Source organism: Calidris pugnax, unplaced genomic scaffold (genome assembly GCF_001431845.1).
Source record: "Calidris pugnax isolate Ruff unplaced genomic scaffold, ASM143184v1 scaffold14, whole genome shotgun sequence".
Taxonomy (NCBI): Eukaryota; Metazoa; Chordata; class Aves; order Charadriiformes; family Scolopacidae; genus Calidris; species Calidris pugnax.
Genome location: NW_015090793.1, coordinates 6,866,084 through 6,887,967, shown reverse-complemented (window position 1 = coordinate 6,887,967; position 21,884 = coordinate 6,866,084). Strand labels below are relative to the sequence as shown.

Genomic DNA, 21,884 nt, shown 5'->3' with positions numbered 1-21,884 from the left:
TATGGATGCATCCTTCCCATCTGGAGGAGAAGCCAGTCACACTCTTTGGCCTCCTTTGACAGCCCAAACACTGTCTGCCCCCATCTCCCTTTGGCCTGAGCGTGGAGCACAGAACTCGGGGGCTGGATGTGGCCCCCAGCATGGCAGGGGAAACACCCCACATGCAGCTCTGCAGTGTTTCCTTAAGCAGAAATGAAAGCTTGGGAGGCTTTTTTAAAAAACTTTCTCTTTCTTTCTTCCCAGTATAATGACTTTGCTGCTGCTGCTGCCTTAATTTGGAGTTAATATGTAATGTTTGTAACACAGCCAAGAAACATCACTGTACTTGAGGCAGATTATAAAAAGTATCTCATGCTAACACTGGTGTTTTAAAACTTATCCCTGTTCAAAGGTAACATGAATCTTTAAAACTAAAATCACTTGTACTTAAAGAACATAAACATGATAAACCAGTTTGGCACTGCTTTTTTTTTTTCTTTCCTTCCCTTAAGGAGGCTACACTACATTTGTGCTCACTGAGAAGCAAAATTTTCCAGTGCACTCAGCTAACACTTTCTCTCTGCTCCCTTCCTGGCCCATCAACATTTTTTTACCGTTCCAACATCTTTCTGCTGTTCATGCTTCTTGGCTGCTATTGTCCTGAAGGTACATCTGTATCTTTTTACACACTGAGGCCAGATTCTCATCCTCATCTGGGATAACTCTGTTGATTTAAAAGCAGCTACTCTAAATTTATACCGGCATTACTGAGACAAGAACCTGGTCATGAACCTTTCATCACAAACCTAAAATGTGAACACCCTGTCTACGTCTATAAGAGTCATTTAGCTGGAAAGCATTTCTGTGTCATTTATCTTAACTGCAGCAGGTAGCAATTTAACTGTCACTCCGCACATGCCAAAGCCTCCTCAAATGCATCTGCTCACCAGCTGATATCTTCCGTGGCAGAAATGGGCCTGCTTAACTTGGTCTTTCCTTTCTCAGGTGTCCCCTTCTGGACCCGGCCAGATAAGATGGAGAAGAAGTTGCTGGCAGTTCCTGCGGCCAACACCGTTCGCTTCCGATGTCCGGCGGGTGGAAACCCAACTCCTTCCATCTACTGGCTGAAAAACGGCAAGGAGTTCAAGGGAGAGCATAGGATCGGGGGCATCAAGGTAAGGCCTTGGTTTGGATCTCTGTTTTTATCAGGAGTTTTCTACCAACTGTAGAAAATTGTGTTTCACAGTGATTACTGTTGGTACATGGAAGAGCACAGTCCTGATTGCGTGGGAGCGTTTCTTGCAGCCTTAGCTATTGCTCAACACTGAAGTGTTAAAAAGGGCTGCTGTCCCTTGGGATCGGGGGCCAAGTCCCTATGGGTTTGTCTGTAGTGGTCATTTGGGGACTGAGTAAAAACCAGGCTGGGTTTATGGTTGTGTTGTGGACAGTGATGAGAAAGCAGGAAGAGAAACTTGTGTCCTAATTTCTGGAAATCAACCCAGTGCATTGAGACGTGTTAGACCAAGCTGTAGCTACTCCCAGCTTTCAAGGAAAACCGACTCGGCATCCTTTGAAGGTGTAGGAAGAACCTCACCAAAGAGCTGGTCCGTCATGCCGGTGGTCATTAACATTCTTGTGGTATAAATCACTGACCTTTGCTCAAATGTTGGATTCCCTTGTAGCCAGAGTAATAGCATCTGCTCCTTGGCTGCTTTCTTCTCCTTTCTTCCTTTCTACCATGAGGTGTTCTGGAAAATGCTCTGGCTTGTGTTTATAAAAGAGCTAAGGGACACAGAAACCCACTCCACTCAAATGATTTAATTAGCCAGAAGTTTCTGTGCTACTGTATATGACAAATTATGGCAGGATTTTAATGGGAGACTCGGCTCAGCTCCGATTTTGTTGTTGTTGTTGTTAGTGCTTTGTCCTCTTGAGTCAGACTCCTTTCTGGTTTTATTTGGGTAGAATAAAGCTGGCAGCAGCTGCTTACAACAAAACCAGCGTAGCAGGAAGGGCTTCACTCCTGAGCAGCAAATTTTGCCTGCACTCTTCCAGCCCTGCTCTATCCCTGAGCTACTGCTACGGAGAAAAGGTGGTTTTTAGGATGACACCTTCATCAGTACTCTGAACTGAACAGCTGTGTGCTGATGCCTACCACATCTGTAGCATTTTGGAAGGGGGCTAGGCATGCAAAGCACACTGGGCTCCAGAAACCAGAAGAGGATTCAAAAAAGTCTTCCCTCCCTGCAGTTTTGGGCTGTTTCTTTCCTGTTAGCTCAGACCCGTTCCTGAAAGAGCCTTTTGTGATTGCTTCAGTGAAGCCTTTGAAGCTCCCTCCTCAGCCCTGTCCCTGCTCCAGCCTGGAGGAGGCTGAGGACATGCTCAGGTTTGGATCTTCTGAAAAGTTAAGGAGAGGAAAGAAGTTAGGAAGCAACTCCTGAGGGTAAACAGCCTTTTGGCAGATAACATTCACAAAGCACAAGCATCTTTTACTAATTGCAGGCTGTAAGGATCATCATGAAGTGTTTTCAGGCTTGCGTGCGCCATTCGAATGGCTTTTTACAAAACTATGTGACATCAGCTGCACTAAATTATGCTTGCAGAATAAAATCTAAAGCTGAAAGCAATTCCCCTACCCACTTCCCAGTGGTTTTAATCTATCCTTGAGTTTAAATTGACACGTTTCATCCTCTGCAACACAGTAGTGAGTCTTTGGCATCGCTGTGCTTTGTTTCTCTAGGGGCACCTTCCAGCAACAAGCCGATGCTTTAAAGAGCTATTGAAGGCGATGTCAGGCCAATTACAGCAAGATAGGTTTAAGCTCTCTATCTGTCTAGGTGTAGTTCTTTGTCCCTTTCTTGATATAAAGACATCTTTCTCTCTCTGTAATTTTCCTTCCCTGATTTGCTTGCTTTTGCTCTTGGGCCACAGTTGGATGTAAGTAGTCTAATATAAATCTCATCCAGTATAAATATACTGATAGATATCAGCTGAGATTTGAACCAGAAAAAGAGATTGAAAACCTGCGCAGTATCTCATGTATTTAAGATTTAAATTCCCTGTTACAACTTAACTTCATAACAGGATTAGGCAGCTTGAAAAGAATGGGCAATATCCAGATCTGGCAGAGTTTGGTTGGCTTACTTCATCTTGGGATCTGGTATTAACCCAGAAATCCTTGAGCTGGGAATGTTCTCATTTGTTTTCAGTGTGTGGAAGAGTTTAAATGCTGATTGTGAAAGGTCTGTGGTCAGCAGATGAAAGCTGACCACGCTTCCACTTCTGCCTCTTGCAAATGGCATTTAGATCCCGTGTGATTGCCTGGAGTAAAGCCTGCAAGAGAGAAGGGCGGGTGTTGAAAACATGAAGTGCAGGCTAACCTAGTTTTGTTACAGTTCATCCTTAACTGGTAAAGAAAAGAAATTCATATGACTTATCATATGAAATTTCCTAAAGAGCATTAATGGTTAAATCCTTGTTGGAATCTCTAATATCGTAAGCCTGTGTGTGTTAAATGACCCTAGAAGGGAAGATTGAAGGGGAGGGAAGAAAGAGGATTATCCCTTCCCCAGACCATTGCACTGACTTGCATACCAGTCTGGCAAGCACGGACTGAGGTTCCAGTCTGCAAATGTTTGTTTCACAAGGAGCCAAGAATGACAACACCAAATAAACCAGAGGGATTTCCAGTATCTCACCGACTTGGTTAATGTCTGCACCAAGTCACTTCATGCTCCTAGTGTTTTACCAAGTGCGGCGACTGTCCTAACCTGGGAACATTCCTTTTTATTATCCTTTAAATCTAGACACCAGTCTCAACCTAAAAAAACAATACCTTGTTGCTTCTAGAAGAGTTTCCAAGTAAGTTCTACCCCATGAGTTTATGCGCCCCAGGTTTTTCTCTCTGTTCAAAGTCCAAAGTCCCCATCACAAACCTGATGGAGAGAAGTTCTTTGAAAGTGTCATAAAAGTCTCTTTGAAAGGACATCCTAAGTAAAACACCTAATTTGGACCTGATTTTATAATACAAGCAGACTAGGGGTCATCCATGTGTCTGGAGCCCCATTTCCTTGGAGTAGTTCCTAGGGGTTCTGGACCCAAATGCTTTGCAATGCTGAACGGTGGATTAAAAGAAGTCTTTAGACACAACTACGAGACCACCCAGTATGGAAATGAGCCACTGAGCAGCCACAAATTTGCATTGAAACTTCCTTGACAGTCTGGAATGTTCAGCTGTGAAGTCGGGGTGCAGGCTCCCTGTTCTCAGAGCTCCTCTCGCCCTGTAATTGCCGCGCTGTTACAGAGATGCACCAAGTGGGATGTAGCTTTACGAAAGGTCCAACGTCGGTTCTGCATGGAACTCCATTTGTGCTGTCCTGGGTGGGCAGAGGGTGCAGTCAGACCTGACCGGACACCTGCAACAGCTGAGATTTCTGTACAGACTGTTTAGCCACAGGCTCCTATTGCCTAAAACCTGAAATGAAAGGAAATGCTCTATTCAGCAGTCTCTGAAAAGTGGGGTGCTCAGCAGTGCTGTTCTCCGGGATGCAGAGATCTACGAAGCTTTGTTAAAGTGACTTTTGCTTGCTTATCTTGCAACTAAGCTGTCTTGTCCTATGACTTTAAACCTTCTCTCTGCAAAATTCTGGCTTTAATTGCAACTTGCCCCTTTAAAGGAAAGCATGTGGATGCAATTTATGTGTAGCAAAAGAGGTTAAATGACTTCATATTTGAGTTCACCTGCTGCAGCAAGAAACCTCCAGGAGCAATTACACCCTTGTTTTTTCCATCAGCCCTTGACATTCTGTAGCACAGCATTATTTAATCTCCTGCTTCTGTGTCCTTAGAGTCACCTTCAAAATGTTTAATAAAGTTAAATGTTCTGCTCTGGGCAGCAGAAGGCATCAAATTAATATCCAGAGATTTGGAGAGCTTTCATACACTATGCTTCCTGAAGCCATCTTTGTTACTGTTGGTTGCTTTCTGTATTACTTCAAGATTTGCTTTCCATATCCTTTACTTCCTTTATACTCATTAGAAACAAACATTCTAGCTGGGATCACAGGGCAGCAGGTCAGGATGGAGACATAGATTGTGCTTTCCCTTCTCCTACTGAACAGCCAACAGCTCTGGACATGAACCACATCCAGAAAACCAACTAGTATAAAAGTTGCTGGTAAAAGAGAAGGGTTGAGTGGGCATCCAGATTTGAGGTTGGGCATGTTTTCTCCTGTTTTTTACGGAGAATTTAGGGGACTGACTCAGTTGTAGACACTCATTTCTGTTAAGACAGATGCCCTGGGCTGTTACCTCCATAGCACACATCTTTAAAATATGTTATAGCTGGGGTAAGAATTATGATTTTTATTGTTTATAGGCATCTTCTGGGTTATATGTATGCAGATGAGAGTACAGTATTTTGAGCTGACAGAGTCTGTGGACCAGAGAGGTCTGGCAGAGGGGACCAGTGGATTGGAGTTAACGTAGCTGATGCCTTCTGAAGTCGGTATTTTAATAAGAGGTGCCACCTTCAGCTGTCATCTGGTTTTGTTGTTGTTATTATTGTGGAAGTATCTACAAGTCCCTGTTGCAATCTCAGCATGTTACATTGTATTGCACTGTTCCTGCATTGGTCTTAATTCCTTTTCATATTGAGCCTTCAATGACCCTTGAAATAGGTCCTTGTGACATTCAGACCTGTTCCGGGGTCCATTCATGCTGTCCAAGTGTGCAGAAGCTCACTGATTGTTCACTTATTTGAGTGATGGTACTTGACCACGAGCTTGATGGTTTGATTTCTTCTTCTAGTTGCGACACCAGCAGTGGAGCTTGGTGATGGAGAGTGTCGTGCCATCAGATAGAGGAAATTACACCTGTGTTGTGGAGAACAAATATGGCAACATTAGGCACACATACCAGCTTGATGTATTAGGTGAGATTTCACTGTTTTCCCTCAACAGCTGATTTGTTATGACATTCAACAGGCGTGTACTGGGATATGGGAAACAGGAGCTTGGTTTCTTTCCCAAAGTGCTGGATCATGTGTTTTGGAAAACCAACACCAAGCTTCCCTTTGGCCAACAATTCAGCCTCAGATCTGTGATCAATAAATTACTCAGCAGGTCTACAGAAGGGCCAGAGAAGGAATGGCAGGGCTGAGACGCCTCTTCCATTCCCAGGTGGTTCCTCCTGGTTTGGCTTGAGAAGCACTGGGTAGAGTGGTGGCCAAGACACCTGGGGGGGACAATGCCGGTCTGCACCCTTTCTGCTGAAAACCCAGGAGATGAAGGGTTCAGAGGAGAATCCTTGCTGGAAGAAGGACAGGTAAATTAGGATTTCCCTCTTTATTTTTCAGAAAGGTCACCCCACCGACCAATCCTGCAAGCAGGGCTCCCTGCCAACCAGACTGTGGTGGTAGGGAGCAATGTGGAGTTTCACTGCAAGGTCTACAGTGATGCCCAGCCTCACATCCAGTGGCTGAAACATGTGGAAGTCAACGGCAGCAAATATGGACCCGATGGGACGCCCTACGTCACGGTGCTGAAGGTTGGTACACGTTCCTTCTTCTTGCCCTCAGGACAGGCCTTCCTCTGCCTTGGTCTCAGTGTTACAGAGATGGCAGCTGTGTTGTGGGGATGCTCCTCAAAGAAACCCACTGCCATTCTCATGGCAGGAGAGATCAGCTCTGAGTCAAGGACCTTGCTATCAGTGAAAGCCATAAACTGTATTTTCATGTTTATAAATAAGCCCTAGTGTAGCAGTGCAATGTGAACCAGAAACTCCCAACAAAATATGTTCAATGTCACAGTTTCCAACAGGGTAATCATTATTTAAATCAGATATTTGGGAGCTTGAGGTCTCATTTTCTGTAATTGTTTTGTGTCTATAAGAAAAAAGTCATGAGAATAAGCTGTTGGGATTGTTCTTTCCTTTAAGCCCGCGCAGTGAAATGCTCTGTTTTTTGGAGGGGGTACAGCGAAAATGTCCCAAAGTCGATGTTCCAAACTCCTCTGTTTGCCAGAGATAATACAACTACTGTAGTGGCACAGATAAGCAAAGTAGTTGTAAGAGCTGAGGCAACTGTGAGAAATGCAGCATAATAAAAGAGAAGTGTCAGATTGCATTTGACCTAAAATTGTAAAAATAACCTTCTTTTGCAGCTTCAATAGAGGTATTTTCAGGGCTTATTAAAATAAAAGGCTCCCAACTAAAACACATTCTTTCCTTTTCCAAGTAAACACACTGCAGCGTGCACGTACTAAATAATGCTGAACTACCAGCACCTGAGAGCCAAGATAGTCTTGTTCCAGCCACTAACATTTGTGAACATTTCTATTATCCATGCTCAGGAAAGCCTTTTTTTTTTTTTTTTTTTTTTTTTTTTTTGAAAAAAAACTCGGGCAAAGGGCACCAAGTAGAACTTAGGAATTTGCAATCCCCGCCCCGGAAAACTTTTTTTTTTTTTTTTTTTTTTTTTTTTATTGAGCAAAAACTCACTTCATAAGACTTTACTTTGCTAAAATGCTTTCATGAAAGGGAACTGCCAGATTACAGCCAGAACAAAGCCAGCGCGTCTGGTTTCCCCTCAACCTATGTAAACATTAAAAGTAGAGAGTAGAGAGAGAAAAACACATTGGACTTTTAAAATACCTTTTTTTTTTTTCATTTAACAATTAAAGGCATCCTGTGTTGGTGTTTATGAAAATATATAGGGCCAAATGGAGTTTTTTTTTCTGGCTGTGCAGTTACAGCTGAAAGCAGATCTTGTCCCTGCAGTTTCAAGCTGAGGTTGTCCTGTGCATGGACATTCCCTGTGCACATCCTGCTGCACACACCCTTCTTCCCTTTGTATAAAGGTTTTTAAAAAAAAAAAACCACTTATCAGACAGCATCTACAAAACTGTAACTCAGCCAGATACATGATAATAAAAGCCAGAGACCCTGGAAATAATTACACAGATTGAAATAACAGATTGGTTGGAAGAAATGGCTCGAGACAGCTCTTCAGGATTGGCAACACGCGCTTCTCGCGAGTTGATAAAACTTTTTATTTTCTCACTGGCTCTCCAAATGTGTTTGAATTATGCATATTTGAATTTCCCCCTGGTTTCACAGCCCAGTACCAAGCTCTGAATAGCTGGCTGTGTCACATGCCATCTAGTATAGTCTCCGAGCTCCGTGTGTGGTCCCTGTGGGATAAAAGTGCTACCTTTTGGAAGTTTGCAGAGCCGCTGCGAACAGTGCCTTGTGTCACAAGCACAAGCTCCCATTTTGCTGTGGCAAAGAACATATAAATAGTCCATATAAATAGCGTTTTAAAATTAAGTTGGAGCGGCACCGGGGTGGCTAGGTAATTAGAATTGCCAAATACCTTCTCTTCTGTGGACGGCAAAGGCTCCGCATTCCTCGAAGGGGAGCACAGGCAGGCGTTTGAAAGCACAAGTTTTGTTTGGTTTTATTTTTTTGCTGAATAGGACCAGCACACGTCTATTTACTACTTCTGGTTAATCAGGAATGCTTTGAATTGTATTAATGCCGGCATCAGCTCTGGGGCACAGAGCATTTCCATTTTGGGATGCATCTTTTGTGCTGGGCCTCCGTGGAGCTGTGTCAGGCCCAGCTTTGCAGGGATTTTTTTTTTTTTTTTTTTTTTTTTAAGAGGAATGCTTTGAATTGTATTAATGCCGGCATCAGCTCTGGGGCACAGAGCATTTCCATTTTGGGATGCATCTTTTGTGCTGGGCCTCCGTGGAGCTGGGTCAGGCCCAGCTTTGCAGGGGTTTTTTTTTTTTTTTTTTTTTTTTTTAACGTATGTGTACTTGTGTTTTGAAAAAGCAGATCTGATGACACAATCTCACCCTCATCTTGGGGCCAGTCCGTTGGCTTTATGGACTCGTTGCCCTCGTGCCACATGGTGCTGTTGCTTTCACCCAGCATCCTTGGCCACGCTGCTGGAGCAGGGCCCTGTTAACAGCCCTGCCCTGCCCACAGCTGCTGTCAAAAAGCCTCTCTCCTTCCCAGTGCTACGGTGCCTGCAGGGAGATAAGGCTTTTTTATCAGCCTGCCCTTCTTCCCTCCTGCTTTCAGGAGATTTTGCAGAGTGTAGAAGCTGCTATGGGGCAGTTTATGTATCAGGAGTATTCTGGTCTTCATCGGAGCGAGGGGAACAGAGAGGTGCCCAGCACATGAAATTCTTCCCTCACATCTAAATGAGTTGGGGACACAGAACCCACCCCAGTCCAGATGGATAAATTGAATGCTTTTTTGAAAACCCATTTTTTAAACAGCCTGACAAAACCAAGCCATCACCTGCATCAGTTCCTGAAAGCCTGGGCTAATTTGTGATCAAAGGAAACCCCTTTTTCTTTGCAGAAGAGCACTAAATGCATTCCAGTTACGGAGGGAGGGCTGGCAACACTGTGCCCAGGCTTTGTCAAAGACTAAATTGTATGTTCTGCATTGAAACGTGCCCGGTTTAATTATAAACAAGGCAGCAACAGCAGGCAGGCACGTTTCCCCACTAGTCAGGACAGCCAAGCTTGCCAGCATATGAATCTTTGAGATGAGATCAGGTCAGAAACGGTGGTAGTGTCATCAGACATGGACATTGGGGTTCCTCACTGATGCCACCTCTGGGTTCAGTTCCTAATTACCTATCAGGTCTCACAGCCCTATTGATTTTAATGGGCTGCAAGTCCTATGGGCAGGATCAGGCCCTGAAATCAAAGGCACTAAGATTGGGGCTGAGAGGCTGACACCAAAAATGAGAAGACCAGTTGTTTTATTTTAATTTCCAGAGCTGAAGCTGGTATTTTTTCTAGACTTTCCCTAGGCTCCTTCTGAGGCCACCCAAACCAGTTGTGCATTTTCAACCAAAATAAAAACAACTGTTTAGGGAACAGACTCATGTGCTGTTGTGACAGCGTGGAAGAACAGAAATAAAACCCTTGCTTAACAGTCTGAAGTTTGTTTGATTTATATGCACCACTTTATTTAGTAAAGAAGAGGCTCCTATAAGCAGTGGAAAAAATTACAGCTAATTTCTGAAAGGCAAAGTCAGCAGCGAGTTTCAGACCGCCACTGCTTATATTTTGTTTCCAAATGCTATTTTGGAATCCGATAATTGAAACAGTATTTGCTGAGCCGGGTTGCAAACACAAATCTCTGCCTAAGCCCTTTCTCTTGTGCTCCTGTCTGCAGAGCTGTTAAGAAACTGTAGGGCCTTTGACTGCTGTCAGATGGAGAAGTGGGAAATTGGTATGTTTTAAAAAAGAAATCACATGAGTTGGTCTGTTTCAGAAAAGAAATCGCGTGTGTGCTGGTAGTGAAGGGAAGGGAGTTCACTCCTACATGGTTTGGGGGCCAAATGCAAGTTCTCGTCTTCGCCCAGGCCCTGGGTTAGGTCTCTCACCACAGGGTGAGCCGGGGATGTTGCCACAGCCGAAAAGAAAATAGCCAAGAACAGTCAATCCTAGCTAATGTAGATGTGATGGAGGTATTGTTTGGTTTACTGAAGTTCAGGTTTCTGTCTATTCCTGCAGTCTTGGATCAGTAAAAACGCTGAAGCCGATGCTAACCTAAATCTGTTCAATGTGACAGAACAAGATGAAGGAGAATATCTGTGTAGAGCCAACAATTTCGTAGGCATAGCCGAAAAACCATTTTGGCTCCACATTCGCAAACCAAAACCAGGTAAACCACAGACTCTGTCCCAAGGCCCTGGCAACTGCAAGAATGAGCTATAACATTTTTAAGAAGCTAGTGATTAAAATTACTATTCATTTTGTATTATACCCTGTCAACTGACGCTGAATGGCTTTATCTTATTTCCTTGCTAATTTTTTTTTTTACAAGAATGTAACGCCTATACAGCAATTGCCATGGAAAAATTCCCACAATAAAATGACTGTCAAATTTTGCTATCAACTCTTCACGCTTTTATTCCTTTCCCTTCCTCACAATTGAGTGCTGATAACAGAATTGCATGTTAATGACCTGTGACGTTCAAAGCTCTGGAAAACCAAGCTGTTTCAAGATTTTCACCCGTAAAACTGATATAATCAGCATATAGCTTTCTGTCCCTTGGAGAAGTAATGGAGAAATAAATACCAACATTGGCTCATGCGAGCAAACATGTTAAATAGAAAGCAGCAGCAATCTCCTGGGCTCTGGGGTTTGACTCCAGCCTGGAGGGTTTGGCTGCTGTGTTGCTCAGTGCCACTGTGGGAAAGTTCCCTACAGGCACCTTCTTGTAATCGACCAGAGTTATATCACAGCATCAAGGGCTGTGTAATCGATATACAGCCTTGAGTTGCCCACTGAAAACATCATAAAAAATTCTAAAAATCTATATTTTTTGATTAACTAATGAATCAAAATGTTTGGATGTTCCTCTGATCAGCACTTGAGTCTTTCCCCACTACATCTCCCCTCCTTTCTCCTTTCTTTCTGTCTTTTCTCTCCTCTTTTACCATCTTTTTTCCCCACCCCTGTACTCACCCTACTAACCCAAAGTCAGTCATATTGTGGGGGCAATTTTTCATTTGGATGCTTTTGCTTGCATGCTTCTTTAGTGGGACAGAGTAAGAACCTGGTGAAGGGAACTTTTTTTGCTTTTGACTACAGGTTGCAAAGGGGAATGAATAAATAAATGTGGAAGATGGGCCATTGGAAAAAAAAAAAAACAATCCACCTTAATCTGCTTTTGAAATTTGCCTGTGGTGTCCTCACACTTGCTGGGAATGTGGCTTATTCTCTGTTTTCCCTCTATGTGTGTGTTTTTTTTTCCCCCGTAGACGGCAGGTGTTAACACAACGGATAAGGAGCTAGAGATTCTGTACTTGCGAAATGTTACTTTTGAGGATGCTGGGGAATATACTTGTCTCGCAGGGAATTCTATTGGGTTCTCACATCACTCTGCTTGGCTGACGGTGCTACCAGGTATTTCCTTCTGTGCTGGCCTCTCCTTCTCTCTCTAGGGTGCCTTGACATTTTGCTTTAGAAATGCCAAGTTCCTGCAAACTGCCCTTTGCTTGGAAAAGGGTGCGTTATCTAGGGGGGGCTCTCCTCTGGGATTTGCTCTGCCAGTGGTAAATCCACGCAGCAGAAGACCTCTGTTGCATATTCACAGCTGACACTTTTTGCGTTGCATCTCAAGATTCAAATTATTTTTGCAGTAATGGTACATAATGCCCAGTATCTTTTTTTTTATCTAGATAACAAGGAGGTGTTCACAGCCTCTTTTTTAGGAGACTGTTAAGTGTCAAAATGGGGAACTTTGTCTTACACTGCCAGTGAGAGAATGAAACCTCCCCATTAGATTATCCAGGGCAGCTAAATTGGATATGGACTGTGGATCATCTTATGAAGGAACCTTTCTGTCTAATCTCATATCTTAACCTGAAATTAGATGCATAAGTGGTTGGTGTGACTACACCCTTCCCTGCCTATAGCATTATTTCCGCTTCACGGATGAACAGGCCAAGATAGCAATCTCAGACAGAAGGTCGAGGAGAGTCATCTGTAGAGAGAGCCCAGGAGTCCTGGCTCCCAGGGGCATTGCACACTGCCTGCTCCAGCTGGGACCCATGAAAGCTGCAGTGGGCTTGACACCCGAGGCCAGAGTGACCTCAATTTTGTGGTCCTTTCATGTGCAAACCTCTCACTGACAATGAAGCCAGCGCAGAATATGCAACAGAGGGGTCTGCTCTCCAAAAGAGGGCAATGAGGCTGTACTCTCCCTTCACCTGCAGAATCTGCCTCTGGCTATGATGGAGGCATAACCAGCTTCCAGGAAAGTACCAGAAATATTCGTATTGAATCTCACGGGTGCTGTCCCTTGCAGAGAGTGCAGGAACAGACCTGGAGTATGTTCAGTATACCTTTACTGAAAGGACAACCAAAACTCGATACACCCCACTTTGGCTCACCTGGTCACAGACCACATTTGGGTCCACCTTGCAACACATCCATCTCAGGATGTGTTTAGGAACCGGAAACTTTGGCATTTCTAATCTTTACTTTATCTATGTGGGTGATTCTGGTGTAACTGCTTTTACTGGGGCTCAAGAGGGTCTCCTCCATGCTCAACCCTGCAGTAAGTGGGTTCTGCTGGCTTTTTGTCTGTTTATTTGCCAGCTCTATAATAGCTGATCTGATCCTATTTCTGCTTCTGCCATCCACTGGATGAGAAGTCGTTTCCTTTGGTTAGAAGACTAATGTTTCTGTTATTTTGAGAATCTCCTGATACTGTCTCATCCAACTATGCTGGTTTTTTGTTGTATGAACTCAAACCTCTTATTTAATCAAAGAAGAAGCAGAAGAAAAAACACTAAAAAAACCTGAAGTGGAACTTTATATTGAAGTCAGACGCAGTGAAGGACACCCCCTGTGCAGCAGCAGGCCCCGACTCGCTGCCCACAGAGAGGGTGCAGAACACAACCCGTCTGGGGAACCTCTACTTGTAGATCCCTGTCCACTCTAAGGGAGGAGAGGCGTGGAGCAGAGGGCGAGACGGTGTGAGCCAAGGCAGCAAAGCTCTGGCACCAACCATAGAGCCTGATCCCGGGAGATCTGGTAACCCTTCCCTGCAAAAGGAGATGGCTGCTTGGCAGGATGAGGCCCTGCACATCTGGCACACAGGCTGGTGCAGCCCCCAGTGTCACCAACAGCCCTTTCTTCATGTCCCCTTGGACACAGCCATGGAAGACCTGATTCGGAGCCTGCTGCTGCCAGGGGAAAGCTCCTGCTGCTTGCTGAAGGTGCTGCTTTGGGGCAGCAGTGATGTACATGAGCCATTAGCAAGCTCACCCCAACAGCATGACTTCGTTATGAAGTTTCCCACTGCTGACTGTTCCTCTGACACTGGCCCACTTTTGGACCAGAAAACTCGTTCCCACGTTGGCCCCTTCCTCTGGTCTACGTGCCTGTCCTGCAGGGAACAAGGGGAGAATCACAGCTGAGCTTTGCTGGTCCCAAAAAAGTCTTTTCTAGTAGGTGGCCACTGCTGATGGGGTCATGCCATCATCCTCACAGCTCAGCCACCTCTCAGGGCCAGACCTTCCAGCCTCTTCCCAGCAGAAGTAAGTTTTCACGAAATAGTTATGCAGATGATTGCTCTCCTGAGGCTTTTCCCCTGTGTAATGCCTTACCCCTGGGTGCCCTTCGAGCCTCTTGGTCCCTCAGGGCAGGCACTGGTCCAGTGGGAATTGTTGCTGGAGAACCAAATCAATGAAGTGCAGCAAACCCCAGTCCTGCAGCCTTTGCACATCCGAGGCATCAAGCTATGTGGTGTGGATGTGTGGGGAAAGCAAGATCTGGGTCAGAGGGACAGCACAGACATGTGAAGATGCCTTCAGCCTAGAGCAGTGGTTTTCAACATGTGGGCTGAAGGCTCTTAGAAACCCCAGGGCTGCATCCAAAGGCAGTAAAATTATCCCCCCAAAAGGCAAGGTAAACTAATGCTACAGCCGCAAGTAGAAAACCACTGGCCTAGGAGAGTCCCCTCACTGAGGTCACTCAGAAAATTGATGTAGATGAGCAAGTCCTCCCCATGTTCTTTGCACTGCGTGTGTGTAGTTGTGTGCGGGCAGCTGCCTGCCCCATCCTGACTGCTGTCTCTTGTCACCCTGCAGCAGAGGAGCTCATGGAAATGGATGATTCAGGCTCGGTGTACGCTGGCATTCTCAGTTATGGCACTGGCTTTGTTCTCTTCATCCTGGTGCTGGTCATTGTGATTATCTGCAGGATGAAAATGCCAAACAAAAAAGCCATGAACACCCCCACTGTACAGAAAGTCTCCAAATTTCCACTCAAGAGACAGGTAACAGAAAGTAGATACAAGATTCCTATTCCCCGCTATGGTCATCCCTCTTTCCCCCGCCCTCCCTCCTTGAAATTTTCTCTCTAGGCGAGAAGCTCTACCAGAAAAACATTGCCCTAGAGGGATATAAGTTGGCTGCAGTCTAGGAGTTTAACCCCTTTTATTCATTTGTTTCTGTTCCAGTAGAGCAGTAGCTGGTGGCAGCTGACTCTGGTTCATGAGCAGCTCCCAAGCAGCTGTGTTTCTGTCGCCCTTGTCCAAGAGGGGCTGGCAGTGCAGCCACGGATGTCACAGAAGCACATCTTGCAGGGGAACAGTTTAGTCGAGGCTCCCTGGGTGGAGCAGGGATCTGTGGGACAAAAGCATGCTTAATTGTGCTCGGTCCTGCTTTCACGGAGGTCACTGGTGAAGCAAAAACAATTCTCATGGAGGTGGGAGAAGGTCCTCCTCCATGCAGTAAGTGATGCTGTGCCATGTGTAATTGCAGGGGGGCAGGAGCAAAGGGCCACATAGTAAGTAAAACCACATAGTGAAGGGTACTGATTTCACAGCTTTGGCTGCAAGCTCGTAGTGGACATTTACAGTGCCAGAACAGGAGAAGTCTCTCCATAGCCTGTACGTGCTATTCAGGTGCACACAGAGCAAATGAACGGATTATACCTCCTGCCTGCTGGAGGGTTCTGGCTAACCTGTCCCTCCTTTCCACCAGCTAAAAACCTGACCACAAGTGCCTAGATCAACGCATTTCTGCAAGGATCTGGGGAGAGGTGGAGGGTGGAGGGGATTTCACATTTAGAAATTACCAGAAAGGTGTCAGTGGGGAAAGATAGCTCAAACCCCCTCAGTGATCCATCTCAGGCACTGCCTTTCACAGGAATACAGTTGGCAATAACACTTCATTTGCTCTACCCAAGCAGGTGTCATTGGAGTCCAACTCTTCCATGAATTCCAACACTCCCCTGGTCCGGATCACGCGTCTCTCCTCCAGCGACGGGCCGATGCTGGCCAACGTCTCTGAGCTGGAACTGCCTCCTGATCCCAAGTGGGAATTGGCACGATCTCGGTCAGTCAACCCACAGGTTGGGGTCCCCTTGCTTCCCAAGAGTGTCACCACCCCAGTACCCTCTAACGTCTGCTTGTTCCTCCCTCCAGCCTGACCTTGGGGAAGCCGCTTGGCGAAGGGTGTTTTGGCCAAGTGGTGATGGCAGAAGCAATTGGGATTGATAAGGACAAGCCAAACAAGGCCATCACAGTTGCTGTCAAGATGTTAAAAGGTATGGGGAGTCCACCAAGGGCAGAGTAGCATAGTGCACTGGGATTTCCTCTTGTTCCTTCTCCTATACAAACGGATACAATAGAATAAAGCAAGAACAGCCTTTCTTCCTCTTCACCCCCATAGCCTTGGGGGTGAGGTCTATCTCTTTGGAGAGCATGTAAAGGTGCAAATCCTATCAGGAAGAGGGAATGGGAATTAACCCAGTTCTTTGCCAAGGGGTAATAGCATTCCTGAGAAGAAGGGGAACCCCCTTCACTTCAAGCCAACTCTGTGAGTCAGCCCACTCCTTACTCCTCCCATAACCAGCGCTGCCTGTTCTAGCAATACCTTGTGCAACAAGCTCCAGCGCAGAAATTCAGTTGACTCTTATTGAAGAGTGTCTTCATTGAAGAAACTTGATCCCAGACAAGTTGAGGGGAGGGTTAAAGGGAAGCCAAAGTGGGGAATTCACTGGACACCTCTGCGTGAGTCTCATTTCCCATCTTTCCCCTGCTCACAGTAACCACAGACAACACACAGACAAAATCACCCTGAGGAGATCAGCTGGAGCAAGCAGGGCAGATGCTGCAACAGTCAGCATCCTGGGTTTGAGGTTAATGGGGTGACATCTTTAAAAAAGAATATTTCTTATCAGAAAAGGATTAATTTAATTTACATTTCCTTCAGTCCATTCTGAAGTTCGTTTTAGAAGTAGTAACATTTTCATCTTTCCAAACCAAAGCATTCATTTGTGGAGGTTTTCCCCCATTTTTCTACTTTTGTAGAAAATGGAGGGGGGTTTTGTACTTATGTAGAAAAATTACAGCTTTCCATGCAAAAACTACATTCCTTCCTCTAGCCACTTTGCCAGCTTTGACCTTCCCCAATCCTTTACTCTTTGGCTCTGGAGATGGAGGGAAACAACTGGAAAAATAAAATGGTCCTGGGTACCAAAACTGACTTTTTATCTTTAATGCTTATCAGGAAATAGAAAGATGAAATAGAAGATGAAAGGTTTTATGGATTTCCATATGAATATTTCTCTCCATTTGTCTGGTTTTTTCTTCTTGAACAAGTATTCTTTTTTTTTCTTTATAGTAGTTTTTGGTTTTACTTTGATTCTTTTTCCTCATGTAGAATAAATGCAAATACTGCCGTATTTTGAGTACTGTTTTCCTGTCAAAGCCCCAGATGGCTATGCAGCAGTTGTATTAACTACTTCACAAAAGACTTATTTTCTTCCTGACATTTTTTTGCTTTCTTCGCTTGCTTTCTCCAGATGATGCCACTGACAAGGACCTTTCAGACCTGGTCTCTGAGATGGAAATGATGAAAATGATTGGGAAGCACAAAAACATTATTAATCTCCTCGGTGCTTGCACGCAGGATGGTATGTAGCAACAAAGCTTGATATTTGCAGAGTGGTGGCAGGCTCAAGTTGGACTGTCCTTTCTGTGTAATTACTCGCTAGCTGTCCAGAATGCTCTAGATGAGATTTTGGTGGTCAGCTGTTCCTCTGCTGGATGCTGATGGTGCTCTTTCTTGCAGGACCACTCTACGTGTTGGTGGAATACGCGTCGAAGGGAAACTTGCGGGAATACCTCAGGGCACGTCGCCCACCTGGCATGGACTATTCCTTCGACACCTGCAAGCTGCCCGAGGAGCAGCTGACATTTAAAGACCTGGTTTCCTGTGCCTACCAGGTGGCCCGGGGCATGGAGTACTTGGCGTCTCAGAAAGTGAGTTGAGAAACCTCATTTTGTAGAAGCATCGGTCAGGCCTGTGTGTTCAAAGGCATGCAGTGCTCTGTGTGTGTGTGTGTGTGTGTGTGTGTGTAGGACAACCCAGACAAAGCATTACATACCTCTCTCTTTAAAGACCAGATTTTTGTATGAAGAGTCTTGGGTTTTTTGCAGAAAGCTTCAGCTATATGCAGAAGCTCCTGTGCAGCTGCACAGCCCTCACGGTCACCTGCAGGCCTGTTAGCATCCCCAAAATGCATACAAAAGCACAAGCAACCCAGTGCCTGTCCTCACCAATTCATCCTATGCCACTCATAGAGGTAACTGGCTTTCAGATGTGTGATCCTAAGGCTTAGGCAGGAGTAGTCAGGGTGAGCATCACACCAAGTTGTGAGCTTCCAGCATGGGAGACGTTACTTCAGACAAGAGTCAGGAGCTGTGTGCACCACTGCCCCCCCCCATCTCCCTCCTGAGATCGCTAAAAAGATGCCGAGCACCCATGAAGAAGCTGAGATCTTGGGTGTAGCTCATGTGTTTGTGGCTGTCACCAGCTCGTGTAGGCTCGGTGGGAGCAGAGCTGGCAGTGAATTTGGCACGATGTATGGCCATGCCCAGGATGCTGCCTGTGGAACACTTTGCTGACACTGAACTGGCTGCTGTGTTTTCTTATGTCATACCCTGGGATTAGTCCTCATTGACCCCGACATCAGCAAGTGGAGAATCAGGCTTTGGGTTCATGAAGCTGCCGACACGGGCTCTTTTCACAGGCAGGGAGCACTGCAGCGAGACCAATTTCAGCTTCAGATGTTAAATGTCTTGGTCCTGTGACTGCAGTTCAGGGTGGATGATTCGTGATGGCTTTAAACTCTTTTTCTGCACAGTGCAGGCTAATTTAAATTCTTTCTCAGCTAACAACTATGACGTATTTTGGATGTCTTGGGAATGTCTTAATTTGAGGATTTTTTTTCCTTCAAACATCAACCTGCACTCCTCTCCCTGGAGGAAGCAAGGCAGAAAGACAGCTTCACGTCCCAGTAGGCACCCACAGAAGAGAAGGGTTGGGTTTTTCATCTCTGCATCCCCTTTGGAGAGAACAGGCACGTGGCTGGGTCAGCGCTGAGGCTGCCGATTAGGTGTTGCTAAGAGGTGGCTCCCACCGAGCATGCATGATGGGGCAGTGACACAGAAAGCGAGGAGTTAAGCAGTGCCCACAGCTTTATGAGCTTGGGAGTCAATGAAATGGCAGCTCATAAACCACACGGTGCTGTTGGTTCCAGGCGCGAGCAGCTAACAAGCCCTTATTTATTGACTTGCTCACCTTTCACAGTGCATTCATCGCGACTTGGCAGCCAGGAACGTGTTAGTCACTGAAGACAATGTGATGAAAATAGCTGATTTTGGCCTCGCTAGAGACGTTCACAACATCGACTATTACAAGAAAACCACCAATGTAAGTAGAGAGCTGCCAAGCACGTGCAGTTCTCCCTCTGGCAGGGAATTCGGCCACCTCTGCAGCAAGTGGCCCTTGTCGCACATCTCCCTTTCTACAGGGGCTTAGGAGGAAGAAATCTACCAGTGGCTTCACCTAGTGAGGGACTGTAGAGGCTGTTCCCAGGAGTCCACCCACAACCTGTTTTCTTCCTGACAGATCCTGCTGTTGCTAGCAGCTGGTTGTGAGGTCTCAGCTCTGGCCAGGGGGATTTAGACTAAGAGAAATCAAGTATTTACCAAAGGGGAATTGAGCCCTTTCCAGTCCGCTGCACTACTGTTCATAAAGCTCCCGGGGAGCCACCCTCTGGTCCCACCAGAGCCCTTGGCAGAGGAGTGTTACTTTTTCTATTTCTGGAGCTTTCCTGCATTTCTCTCTCTGTTTTACAACTGAGTTTCTTGACTCTACTACCAAGGGTGAGAAGATAATCCCAGCCAAGGGCTGAGTCCTGGAGCCTATTATATCTTCTGTAGAGATTAATTTAGGAACGAAGGGCTAGTGAGACAATCTATGTCCATGGTTCAAAGCCCTGCAGCAGATGCTGAGCTCTGAGCAGTCCATGGGACATCCCACCCCATCACTGCCATGCTGCAGAGAACAAAACACATCCCAGTCCTCTGCAGGAAAAGAGCAAAAGCCACAAGTACAACATAGTGTGGAGATTGCAGTGGAAGAGATTGAGGGTATTGCAGAACCTGAGGGTCCTGCAACGGCAAGGGATCTAAATGTCTAGGCAGTCCTACAAAGCCTACCATGCCCATACTGATCCTTTCCAATATCATATCAGAAATCTCTCTTAATTGTCACGATTTCTTAATCATAAATTAATAAAAACTCTTGGGAATTTTAATCATCAATGAGATGGATTTTCCCTGTTTGAGCTATGTTGCACAGCTGAGAGGATAAGCCCATTTGTGCATCCTGGATATATCCCATCTCTAGTTGTCTCCCCCAGTGAGATAGTGGGTCAGAAGAGGACTAAGCCCTCCCTTAGCCAAATTATGCCTCAAGCATGAAACTCTCCCCAGGGGCCAAGCAAAACCCAAAAGAATTATGATTAGCCTAGTCTTTCTCATCTCATATTTCTCATATGTGACAGCCCATATTTATGATCCTGAGGTAGGATGTTCCCCTGGAAACCTGGGAGGAGGCATCATCCTTTAGCCTTCAGCAGGACCACGATTTGACTCTTAGAGGATCTGGCCCTTGCCTTTGCTCTTGGAAGTTTCCCTCCAAGTTCAGCCTAAGCAGGGTTTGGACTTGGAGTCAAACTGCTTCTTCCAACCGAAGAGATGGCAAGTGTTGTCCCATGCTCTGCTGCAGAGCTAGCTGCATTTATGAGCAGTGGATGCTGTTCCCATGCAAAGATTTAGATGCTCTGATATGTTAAACCTGCCTTGGCAGTGAAATACAGTCCTCTACAGAGAGCATTTACTGCAAAGATTGTCAGCAAAGATCCAGGGATCAAATGCTCTAATCTGTTTATATGTGGCCACTGCTGCTTTGTCCAGTGACCGGGAAGGCAGATGTGGTTGTTAATGAAAATGTTTCAAACTGGATTAGAAAAGAAGATTCAGATGGTGCCGTTGTGGCTGGGGGAATATGCTGATGGGATGTTCCCATTGTCTTCCTAATTACAGGGTCGGCTGCCTGTGAAATGGATGGCTCCAGAAGCCTTGTTTGACCGGGTCTATACTCACCAGAGCGATGTGTAAGCATACCCGCACTTTATTAAAAAAAAAAACAAAAAAGACAGGGAAATCAACACCTATAGTATCTTAAAGACAAATGGATTGCTAAGCACGAGCAGGGCTCGTTCACTGCTGGGGTGCCTGGGGATGCAAAAGCAAATGAATCGATTCCAAGCTGCAGCTTTGCGCACGTGGTTTTATTTTACCGTTATCATCTAGTTGCTTTCATCCAAGGACCTCTAGTGAGCTGCTGAAAAATTATTGGAAGGCAGGCAGGTATTTCTTTTCTGGTTTATAGATGGGGTGATTCATCCTGCAGTCAAAAAAAATTGTGCAAAAAAAAAACCCTCCGTGCAAAAAAATAAATAAATTACTCTCGGCTTCCTCCGCACTTTGCCCCAGACAGTTATGCTTCAGTTGCTTGAAATGTGGGATGAGCTTGAAATATTCCGTCTGCTGTTAGTAGAGTTGATCAGAGAATATTCAACAAATATATTCTCGGATTAATTTTGCGGCTTCATTTATTTGTCTTTTATTTTTCCTAATCCTGTCTTGTCTGTTTTAGTGCCTCTGCACGGTAAGCAAACAGCAGAGCCCGACTCACGTATAAATCCGTATCATGTCTGAACTTTGCGAGGGCTGAAGTAGCTCAGTGCGCACACACCAGCTTTTTATTTCAATATTTGGTCAATAATGGCATTTTTACAGTAATTCAGCAGCCAGCATGCCTGCTCCCCAAAGCTCACCGCTTGCAATTGGACAAATGAACCTTTTCTATTTCTGTGTTTTTCACATACTTTGGCTTTTATTGATCTTAAATCATAGTTTCCATGCTTAGGTAATGCTGCAGCAGGCATGACAGATAAATCAAAGCTAGAGAACAAGAGAGCAAGCGTGCGTGAAAGCG

At 45.4% G+C, this 21,884-nt stretch overlaps 1 protein-coding gene across 1 annotated transcript in view; it reads left to right on the top strand.

The window, feature by feature from the left end:
* FGFR3 (fibroblast growth factor receptor 3) overlaps positions 1 to 21,884 on the top strand; it is a 53,912-nt gene that overhangs the window by 29,789 nt on the left and 2,239 nt on the right. The window contains exons 6-16 of the mRNA XM_014966710.1: positions 985 to 1,154; positions 5,788 to 5,911; positions 6,335 to 6,525; positions 11,775 to 11,919; positions 14,613 to 14,800; positions 15,718 to 15,863; positions 15,953 to 16,074; positions 17,335 to 17,445; positions 17,604 to 17,794; positions 19,125 to 19,247; positions 20,927 to 20,997. Of these exons, the coding sequence (XP_014822196.1) occupies positions 985 to 1,154; positions 5,788 to 5,911; positions 6,335 to 6,525; positions 11,775 to 11,919; positions 14,613 to 14,800; positions 15,718 to 15,863; positions 15,953 to 16,074; positions 17,335 to 17,445; positions 17,604 to 17,794; positions 19,125 to 19,247; positions 20,927 to 20,997 (1,582 nt within the window). The remainder of the gene's footprint in view (positions 1 to 984; positions 1,155 to 5,787; positions 5,912 to 6,334; positions 6,526 to 11,774; positions 11,920 to 14,612; positions 14,801 to 15,717; positions 15,864 to 15,952; positions 16,075 to 17,334; positions 17,446 to 17,603; positions 17,795 to 19,124; positions 19,248 to 20,926; positions 20,998 to 21,884) is intronic.